An 11,162-nucleotide genomic window follows, 5' to 3' on the forward strand; every position below is an offset into this window, starting at 1 on the left:
GACGCCCCATTACACCTATAGTTCTAAAACAAGAGCCAGCAAGTTGATTATACTGTAAGCATTGTTGCTGGGGTTTGTTTTTTGAGACAAGGTCTCACTATTACACCTCTGCCTGTCCTGGAATTCACTATATAGACCAGGCTGGCCAAAAACTCAAGAGTGCTGGGCTTAAAGGCCAGCATCGATACACCCAGATGTTGCTGAATTTAATCACAATAGTTCTTGAGTTGAGATCATAAGGAGGCATCCAGGAAAAGGAAAAAAGAATGGAGTCCTTTGACATTGACTTGTTGGAAAAATAGAGCTATAAAGTCATCAAGAGAGAGAATCAAGGACAAGAAACCAGACTTGGGAGGGGACAAGATAAATGGAGAAGAAACTGACCTAAGCAAGACAGACCATAAAGCCCAGTCTAGGTAGGCATAACCTTTTTTGGAAGCTTTTGCAGGTAGACAACGACAACCCAGGACACCTGCTCCCTTTGGTTTTGAGGTTTGTTTTTTTTGGGGTGGGGGTGGGGGGTGAAGGGGCACTTTGTGGGGTAGGGATTAATGCTAATCATGATTACTGAAGGAAAAATTCCTAAAGCCAGAGGTGGGGAATGACTAGGAACCAAGACCTTGAGAAGGTGGGGCCAAGCTGCAGAGGCAGATATGCAGGGGCCTGAGAAGTACTCGCCCCGCCTTCTGAATCTGAAGCTGCAGACAAAGGGAGCGTGGCGGCGGTAGCGGCGGCGGCGGCGGCGGCGGCGGCGGCGGCGGCGGCGGCAGCGGCGGCGGCAGCGGCAGCAACAGGGAGGTGTAGGCAGGCGCCTGAGGACCCCAGCACCAATCCTTCACCAGAGAGTAAGGTCCTACCTAATGGCACCTCCAGCACTGTGCGCTGCTTGCTTGCCCTGACCTGGTTGCACACTGGGCTGGACTGCCTTCCTACTAGTGTGGGGTCTCCAGAAAGGCAAGGTAGAGGTGGGGCCAAAAGAGGTTGGGATATCCTGCAAGGCCTGAGACTTGCTATATGGCTTGAGAATGGTCCTTTGCATTCTTATGAATAACACAAGGGGTAGCTGGTGAAAATACATCATTTCTAGGGAACCCAAGTGCCACAATCAGTCTGCCCTCCCCATTCTTCAGATGAGAACTCTGTGGCTGGGGAAGAAAAGAAACGGAAAGTTAGCTTCCACTTCCCACGGACTATCAGTTCTGCTTTCTGGGGTATACTGGAGATAACTTGGAAGCAGCTTCCTAGGCTCAGACATGTTACTGGAAGATCTAAATGTGATCAACAGAGTGAAAAGAAATCCCAAGGAAACACAGCGGGTCTTCAACATTCTGAGTTTATCTGCCACAGTGGCTCAATATAAGTTCCCATTTATGTTTTCCCAGCTTGGGTTTTGAAGAAAACAGTCAACTTCCAAGGATAAACATTTGCATATTTCCTTTACCCAGATCTTCCCAGAATGTACATCTGCTCTCACAGGTTTTCAGAAGCATTTGAAAACCCCAAAGTACCACTACATTCACCTTATCATGTAATTTACCACAGATCCCACCTGGCACTCCTGAATCTCCAATTGTACCATGATGTCCTGATTATTTCTTCTATCATGAATCAAATTAAGGAACATACATCACTTTTGTCCCTTATCTACTTTTGTCGAAAACAATCTATCTAGTTTTTCTTTTACACCTTTCATGATATGGGGCTCTTGGCAGGGTCCTTATAGAACAATATACCAGAATCTAAACTTGCTGACTTGTTCTCTGTGATGAGACTCAGGTTAATCATTTTGGCAAGAGCATCAGCCATGTGATTGCAGTGTCCTCTCTTCTACTCCACTGTATTCCAAGGTTAGAGATGCCCAACTTCATTACATAGTCTAAGTAGTGGCTTCGGATTGCTCTTATAAGATGCACTTTGTGACAGGGTCTGTCTTACCATAAAACCCAGGCTAGCCAGCCTCCTGCCTCTGCTTCCCTAATCTTGGGATTATATGTGTGTCATATGCCCATCCTTCTTATTCACAGAAACAGAAGCTGACCCTTGCCTAAGTGAATTTCACTGGTGGCTATGAAATAACTTAATTTCTAGTACAGACACAGCACACATTCCACCCACATCTGCCAACCTGGGAAAGGGTGTTGGCTTCTCGCCATTCCCAATCTCTCTGTACCCATTCTTTCTATCCATCTCTCTAGGGCTGGAAGCACCTGTAAGACCTTTTTGAGTAGCTGGTGAAGTGGTAACTTCAGAGATGCCTGTATGTTCCAAAGGAATGTGGGTGGTGGAAAGAAAGCCAGCTGCACATGGCACAGAAGAATAGATTGTGCCTCTTAAGGCCTGGCTTTGTGATTTAATAGGTCTGTGGTGAGGTCTTAACACTTCCTCCTGATACTGACATAACTTGAAGCCCTTACATCATCAGGAAAGCAACTTCCAGTTTGTGAGAAGGAAATAAAGACTCCAGAAACAGCCACTCCCATCCCACTTAACCCCACCTCCCTTAATGTGTATTTACATTTGAACAAGGATCTCCGTCTGGTGGGGGGTAGAGTCTGGCCTGGGGCCTCAGAGGGGATAAACCTGGGAGGGGGTCATACAATGAGAAACAGAGACAGACATAGAAGACTCTTCCACAAAAACTTCTTTAGAAACTTGACCAGGCTCCAGCACCTTTCTTCTCCAAAACAGCAGTGTGGGTAATGCTAGCTCAGAATTGGCTGAGATTCCCCTTACCCTCTGCCTTTTCAGAGGCCAGCTGCCCCTCCACAACTTTGTAGTCCTGCCTGAGAAGCAGACCGGAAGAAGGAATGCCCTATAAGGTCGATAGCCATCTTTCTGACCATACCTTTTGGGTGTTTGTTCAGTTTTCTTGTGCACAATAAATATTAGTGGCCAAGAACCAAAGCCCCCTACCACCTCCTGCCAGCCTGGCAAATTGAGGGCAAGGTCCACAGCTAGCCATAACCAGAATATTATCTGTTCCAAGCACTAGTGAAGATCACACAGAATGCATTATGAAAAGGAAAGTATTTTGACATCTAGTCCTGCAACTTCTTAAACTGTTCCTTGTGTGCAAAAAGACACATTATGCCTCTACTGTTTGTTGTCTCTGTTCCTCTCCTAACTCACCCTGCATGCTATATGTCCTCACAATTTTGGAGCCCTTTTCTGTTTTTTTCCTCCCTTTTCTTTCTCATTAGAGAAACTCAGAATAAAGTAAGAGTCTTTGGTCACTGGATATTAAACAGGTCTTGTTCTATGCCTAAGGAACAATTGAATGAGCTGCAGCAACAATGACTTACTTCTACCTCTGGTACCCCTGGGACCCAATGTTGACCATGGAAGGAGATATACAGTTATCCACTATAAACAAATGCTTTCACTCATACATACCAGCTGGGGAAATTGTGGCACACAGCCATACAGGGGCTTGCCCACAGGTAAGAATTAGGGTCAGAACTACTCTTACTTACTACCACAGCAACCGGAATTAGACCATGGAAATACACCCACAGGTCACAGGGCTGAACAAAAACACATATTCTGTATAAAAATGAAATTCTTAGTTTTGAAGTTTACTGAAGTATGATTACCATATGGTAACTGCATATATTTGGAATGTGAAGTAAAACAGGTTCTGTATATTACATCTACATACCTACAACTGCTAATGTGTTTCTGTCACATTTTAATGGATGATCTGTGCCTATAATACACATTTTGTATACTGTGATAAAAATTTGGGGCCTCTACTTCATAACATGATCCTGTATTATTATTATTATTATTATTATTATTATTATTATTATTATTATTACCACCAAGGGATGGAGAAATGGCTGAGCACTTGTTGCTCTTCCCAAATTTGATTCTCAGCACCTACATTTTTAAAATGATAAAAGAGAAAATCTTGGGATAATGGTGCAAGGCAGGTTAACTATGTATGAAAGATAGCTGTTAAAATTAAATAACCCGGGGGCTGAAGAAATGGCTCAGTGGTTAAGAGCACTGACTGCTCTTTCAGAGGTTCAATTCTTAGCAACCACATGGTGGCTCACAACCATCTGTAATGGAAAATGATACCCTCTTCTGGTGTGCCTGAAGACACCCACAATATGTTTATGTACAGTAAATAAATAAATCTTTTTAAAAAATTCAATAACACCTTTTCCATTCATTCCCTCCAGTGATTTCCCTCCCTCAGGAAAGGATGCAGGGTGGGCAGGCAGATCCAAATTTCTTGAGCAGAGCAGTGGAGGACAATCTCAACCATATCTGACACCTGGACGGTGGCTGTCACAACAGAGACTTAGTAAGCAGATACTAGAAGAAAGCCTTCCAAGACTATCTAAAGGTTGTCCAGCCTCAGGAGGACTCAGGAGGCAGAGGCAGGTAAAACTGATTTCGGGGCCAGTCTGGTCTACAGAGCAAGTTCCATGACAGCCAGCACCAAGTCACAGAGAAACCCTGTCTCAAAAAACAAAATAACAATAACAAGACCTGTCCTAAAGTCACCCTTCCTCCTAATGTAATAGCTGGGCATAATGTTCCCAGAAGGAAAGCAAGCTAACAAACATGTCAAGATCATAGAAGAAACAACAAGTTTAGGAAGACCAGGGTGTACAATTTGGGATCTGATTAGAAAAGTGCATGCTAAGAGAGTCTGTCTCTTCATTTAGAATGGGGGTGGCAAGCAGAAGCATTGGGAAAACCTCTGGGAAGGTGCTTTGTAGCATGGTCCCGGATACATGTTGTTTCCAATCTGTCCACCTTTCCTTGCTACTTCAACATACAGTCTTCCTTTTTATCAGGGGGAAGCGTTGTATTTCACAAGCATATTCACTCCTGCACTCCATTCAATCTGAAGTTCTGACAGCCTACACTACAGGGCCTGTAAGAGAACTTATCAAATAGTTTACAAAAATTACATAATCATCTCAATATCAACAGAAAAAGCATTTATCAAAAATAACAATCTCGGGCTGGAGAGATGGCTCAGCGGTTAAGAGCACTGACTGTTCTTCCAGAGGTCCTGAGTTCAAATCCCAGCAACCACATGGTGGCTCACAACCATCTGTAATGAGATCTGATGCCCTCTTCTGGTGTGTCTGAGGACTGCTACAGTGTACCTATATACATAAAATAAATAAATTTTAAAAGAATGTCTATGAGCAATAAATAAACTTTAAAAAAAAATAATCTCTCACTATAAAAAGTTTTAACAAACTAGGGGCAGAAGGGAACTTCCTCAACCTGCTAAGCCCAATGTGGTGGTACACACCTGGGACTCCAACACTGAGGCAGGAAGATCAAAAGTTTGGGGCCTCTACTTCATAACATGATCCTGGATAATAATAATATAATAATATTATTATTTATTAATAATACCAAGGGATGGAAAAATGGCTCAGCAGTTCAAAGTATTTGTTACTCTTCCAGAGAACCCAAATTTGATTCTCAGCATCCACATTGTGGCTCACAACTGTCTGTAACAAATTTCCTAGTTCCAGGAAATTTGATGGATGGCTAGGGGAACAGCAAGGAATGAATATAGCACACAGATATTCAAGCAGGCAAAATACTCAGACACACACAGTAAATTGTTAATTTAATTAATAATTAAATTAATTTCTCCTTGTGGTAGCAAAGTGAACACTTTTCCCCACCTCCACCACTAAAAAACAAAAAAGTATTTATATGCTTTGGCAATGACAAAGACAAAATGAAACTTAGAAAACAATTCCAAGCCTGGCATATTGGCTCATGTACTTGACTTGAGGCAGGAGGACTGTTATGAGTTCAAGCCCAGCCTGCTACATAGTAAGTTCTAGACTAGCCTAGAATACAGCTACGCTGCCTTAAAACAAAATTCCACTTACAATAGTATCAAAAAGAATAAAATACTTGGGGCTGGAGAGATGGCTCAGTGGTTAAGAGCACTGACTGCTCTTCCAGAGGTCCTGAGTTCAATTCCCAGCAACCACATGGCTCCCAACCATCTGTAATGGGATCTGATGCCCTCTTCTGGTATATTTGAAGACAGCTACAGTATATTTGTATATGATAACTAAATCTTTAAAAAAAAAAGAATAAAATACTTAGGCTGGAGAGATGGGTTGTCAGTTAAGGGATTGGCTGCTCCTGCAAAGGACCCAATTTCAGTTCTCAGCACCCACATGGCTCATGAATGATTGTAATTCCAGTTCCAAATGGGCCTCCAGTTCTACCAGTCTGTGGCCTTTTAGGGAACCAGGCACCTGATATAAACATGTTCATGCAGGCAAAATGCTCACATACAATTAAAAATAATAATAAAATTCTAACATCAAAAATGTTTAACCTAGCATAAATTTTTTAAAAAAGGAAATACAAGCCATATTTGAAATAAAGACTTGGCCCAAATAATTAGGCAATAAATACTCTACAATCTGATTTAATGCTACCCCATCAAAATTCCAGTTGATTTTCAGAAAACAAGATGATCCCAAAATTCACATGGAAAGAAACAAAGGACCCAATAATGCCAAAACAATCTTTAAGAGATAAAATTGGAAGACTACTTCCTAATTTTAAAACTTCCTAGAAAACTCCATCATAAAGACAGACACTTCAGCAAAGCAGGTATGTAAATGGGCAATAAGCATAAGAAAAGGTGCTCTAAGCATTTAGCCAATAGATATGGAAATCCACTTAGAGCTTGGGGGGGGGGGGGGCAGTATGGCTTCTCCTAGAGCTCTGGTCTGGCATTTACAAGTCCACAAAAAAAATGCCATTTTATCACCAGATAATTACAAGTGTGGACAACCATGAAGAAATTGGAACCCTTACACGTTGCAAGTGTTAGTGTTAGATAGCGCTATCACTGAAAAGTGACTGTACTGCTGTAAGTTACTGTATAATCCGGCAACTCCATTTTTAGGTGTTTCTCAAAAGAATTGAAAGCAGGCATTCAGACATACCAATATTCATTGTAATATTATCCACAATAGCCAAAAGCACTGGATTGTATTCTTGAAACAATATATTGGGGCTGGAGAGATGGCTCAGTGGTTAAGAGCACTGACTGCTCTCTTCCAGAGGTCCTGAGTTCAATTCCCAGCAACCACATGGTGGCTCACAACCATCTGTAATGAGATCTGACGCCCTCTTCTGGTGTGTGTGAAGACAGCTACAGTGTACTCATAATAATAAATAAATCTTTTAAAAAGAGATTCTCGCTTATAAAAAGAAAAGATATATTGTATGGCCTATGATTTTGATGTCAATAAAGCTATGATTTTCTTTGAAGTTGTAGTGTGTCATGGTGACAGAGTCTGCACTGGCAAGTCATAGAGGTCATGAGTATGCATGCATGAAGTCACTTTGAAAGATACAAGGCAGGGGCTAGACAGATGGTTCAGCAGTTAGGGATGCTACCCAGGTTCAGGCCTAGTGCTCATGTAGTAGATCTGGGTGTCTCATAGATGCAAGATCTGTAACTCCAAGATCTGACACTGTCACATAGATATGCATACAAATTGGATGCCAGTGCACACAAAATAAAAGTAAATACATTTAAGAAAGAAAGAAAGTGGGTTTGGGGATTTAGCTCAGTGGTAGAGCGCTTGCCTAGCGAGCGCAAGGCCCTGGGTTCGGTCCCCAGCTCCGGAAAAAAAATAAATAAAAAAGAAAGAAAGAAAGAAAAGGAAGGAAGAAAGGAAGGGAAAGGAAAGGAAGGAAGGAAGGAAGGAATAAGAGAGAGAGACAGGGAGAAGAACACTCAATATGGAGGAAGCACACATGTTTAAGGATCTCAGGAAGCAGAATAGGGATACTGGAAACTACCAGTGTTTTCGGGACAAAAACTGCCTTCTGCTCTGAAGAAAACTCTCCTTGAGGCCTATATGAGCATCCATCTCCCATAACTCCTCACCTGGGCTACCTAATAGATTTCACTGCTTTCCCTATATTGTTTCTATGTTCATTCCTTTTGTTTTTACTTAGTTTGAAAGGATAGTTCTGTCTTTAAAAACCATCTGGTCTCCAATTGGGCCAAGGAGAACCAAGAAAATGAAAGTTTGTGTCCAAACTTTTAAAAAGTAGTGTCCCATGGGAGCTGAACACAGAGGATGGAGGTTGCTCTGCAGCAGCCAGCTTTCTAGTCAGCCACCTAGTAGAGGGCAAGTTCTTTCTGTAAGAGGTTGGTCTCTCTTTTAAGTAAGAAATCCAGCAAGGACTCTCTCATCTAGGGTCACCTCAGCCTTCCTGCCCATGGAAACCTAAATGGAGGCAGTCCTAGTTCTAAAATCCAATGGGTTCTGCTGAACCTATTTTGTCAGTATCAAGCTAGGTCATTCCAGATTGGTATTCTACTAGGTGTGGCAATGGACAGGTTAGAACTCCAAACAGTGGGAACAAGAGAGGAGAAACAACAGCCATGTGGTGGGTTTGGTTGAGGGCAGATAACAGGAGACCACACATAATCAAATAGAGGAGACCAGAAACGCCAGCAGGCTTAGACGAGACCTCCCCCAATCTGGCCCTCTATGCCCACCCTCTCTTGCCCATTACCTCCTATTCTTGCTAACAGAGAAGGTAAGATCACAGCAAAAATGATGGGCTCCCAATGCCACTTCAACACTACTATGATTGACACAATCTCTCCTGCTACTCCCGCCATGTTCCTGATGGGTTGTTTCCTCTATTCATCCAGGAGCCCACAGGTTCTCTCCCAGCCAACATCTGCGTGCACTAATTCCCAGGTTTTGATCAACAAGTTCAATAGCTGAGGCACAAGTCACTAGACTCACCTGTCTGCTCCCACTTTGGCTCCTGGTCCCGACTCCCTCCCTACACTCAGCCCTAGTACTTCTCAGTGCACATCATCAGAGACACATTTCACTGAAGTAAAAATCGGGGTGTACACACAGAAAGTATACACACGCGGGGCTGGCGAGCCTCCGCGCACACACAGACGGGGCACAGGCACGCACTCACGTAGTCACGCCACGCACAGGCAAGGAAACCTCACTCGTGGCTGAGGAGCTGACTCAAGGTGCAAATGGGCAGCAGGGTGTCTCCTCCCACCCCGCACGCGTCGCTCTCAACGCCCTCCTTGTCCTCAAGGCCCAATAGGCCAAAGAGGATGCCAACAGGCAGAGCACGTGCTGGGCACCACCGATCCCGGCGTCACCCACTCACCCAAAATGCCTGAGGCCCTGGAATCGACAGTCGTGACTGAGTCAGACTAGAGAGTGAATGCGAGAATGGGTACCCAAACCCAGCTCCATTGACGACGTTTAGAATCTGGCCTGCCAGGACCAGGATTCAGCCTCTGTTCCGCGGGCACTTCACTGCTTCTTTGGTTCTGGGTCCAACCAGGGCAGCAAGTGCCCGAAATCCGAACCGTTGCTATGCAACCTCCATCCCGCGCGGGCTACGGCATGCCTCGCTGTCCCAGGACAGAATCTTAACTTCCCACCTGGGCTGATCTGGACACTCTTACGCACTCGGGATGCCAGCTGATGTGTCTTGAACACCTATCTTCTTCACCCAGTTCCTTCCATCCCTGGATGGTTCCCACAGGGCGCCAGCACCCAGCAACCCATAGTCTGAGGGCGAGATCAGCTTCCTACCTTTTTCTCTCGAGCCCTCTCGCCCTCCCACACCTGCCTCTCTTACTTCATCTGGCTCTTCCCCTAGGGGTTTACAATTTTCCTAGGTTCGGCTGTGCACCTCGCCCCAGCAGCCCAGGCGCCCTACCTGAAGCATCACTTTGTATTGCTCCTCCGGTTTCTGGACCACGCACATATTACATCCCATGGTGCTGGCCGGCGAGGGAAAGAGGAGAGCGGGAAGAGGAAGGAGTCTTTCACTGGTCAGCGCGTGGGACCACGGGTCCCGGGCTTGGGCCCGGGGCCATACCCTACCGCGGGGGGCCGAGCCGCCTAGCGGGGGAGGGGGGCACGCCCCCAAGAGGAAGGCAGCTCCACGCCTCTCGACTTAACTCTTTGCTGGCCGAGGCCAGACACAGGCATGCTCCTGCGCACCCAGCCAGGGGAAAAAAGGGCGGCGGGGGATGGGCGGGCGCGCCGGGCGTTGCCTGGCTACGGCCCCCCCCCACCCCAGGAGGCGCGGGAGCGCGCTTGCCCGCCGGGGCGGTCAGGGACTGTCAGGGGCCGTGGGCCACACGGCTCCCCGCCCGCGGGACCGGCCGCTGCCGCTGCCTTTGCCGCAGCCGTCTCCGGCTCCCGCCCATGGCTATCAGCCCAGGGAGTCCAGCCTCCGGGCTTGGCGACGCGGCCCGGCCCGCCGATGGAGAGGCGGCCAGGCCCGCGCCAGCTGTAGCCTCGCAGGGTCCCGCTTCTCTAGCTCACGGCGCTCTCTGAGCCTGGCCCACAGCCGGTCGCTTGTCTCTAGCTCCTGCCCGGGACACTGGGAACGCGCGCACGCGCGCGCGCCCGCAGCAACAGCGGGGGAGGTGTGCGGGAACGGGGCGCACGCGCGTGGGAGAAGCAGAGACTGGGTGCGGGCGGGAGCGGCAGGGGTCCTCAGGGAGCTGAGGGCGGGGCCTGAGTCCCTGGGACCAGATAACGCATATGTCCGATGGCGAGGTGTCTAGCAGACCTGTCTGCTAGGTGTATCCCTGAAAAAGAGGGTCCTGTCTGAAGGAGCTTCCCTGGACTCCTGGAGAGAGTTCAGGGCCCTGGTCTCAAAGAGAGGCTATTTCATCCTTTTTCCAGGTTCTGAACGTATCAGCCCCAATGCCTGTACTCCTTCCTCTCTTTAAAGATGGGTTCCCTGCTTTAACTGAGCCATTCTCTCGCTGTCTTTGAAACCGATACCTTTGTTTAGAGGAAAAACGTAGGGTGCTGTAGGTGGCAAGAGGAGAACGACAGAGAAGCCTCGTTCTTTGGGGCCTTTATGGGCATCCCCCTTCCTTGCCCTGGAACTGCTGTTTTTCAGCTCCAGCCTTCGCTCCTCATACCTCTCCTTTAGCCTCTCCATTTCTATCTCTTCCCTCCCACAGGCCGCTCCTCTTCTAGGATAAGCCAGAAGAAAAGATAGCCTTTGGCTAGAAAACAATGACCGATTGAAAGCTAGGTTCCCAGAGGCTGCCTGGGAGAGCTGCTCAGCCCTCTTACCTGCAGAAGATCCGTTGATGAAATTGTCTGGTACTTTAT

General features: G+C 46.5%; 1 protein-coding gene across 6 annotated transcripts in view; it reads right to left on the minus strand.

The window, feature by feature from the left end:
• Pdzd4 (PDZ domain containing 4) overlaps positions 1 to 10,415 on the minus strand; it is a 30,337-nt gene extending 19,922 nt beyond the window's left edge. For 4 of the 6 annotated variants that reach the window (XM_087599246.1, XM_087599245.1, XM_087599244.1 and 1 more), the window contains exon 1: positions 9,742 to 10,415. In XM_087599246.1, the coding sequence (XP_087455372.1) occupies positions 9,742 to 9,801 (60 nt within the window). In that variant the 5' untranslated portion in view covers positions 9,802 to 10,415. The remainder of the gene's footprint in view (positions 1 to 9,741) is intronic. The other 2 variants (NM_001414724.1, NM_001135836.1) reach the window with 2 other exon arrangements.
• Between the last annotated feature and the right edge of the window lie 747 nt (positions 10,416 to 11,162).

Source organism: Rattus norvegicus, chromosome X (assembly GCF_021556685.1).
Source record: "Rattus norvegicus strain SHRSP/BbbUtx chromosome X, alternate assembly SHRSP_T2T, whole genome shotgun sequence".
Taxonomy (NCBI): Eukaryota; Metazoa; Chordata; class Mammalia; order Rodentia; family Muridae; genus Rattus; species Rattus norvegicus.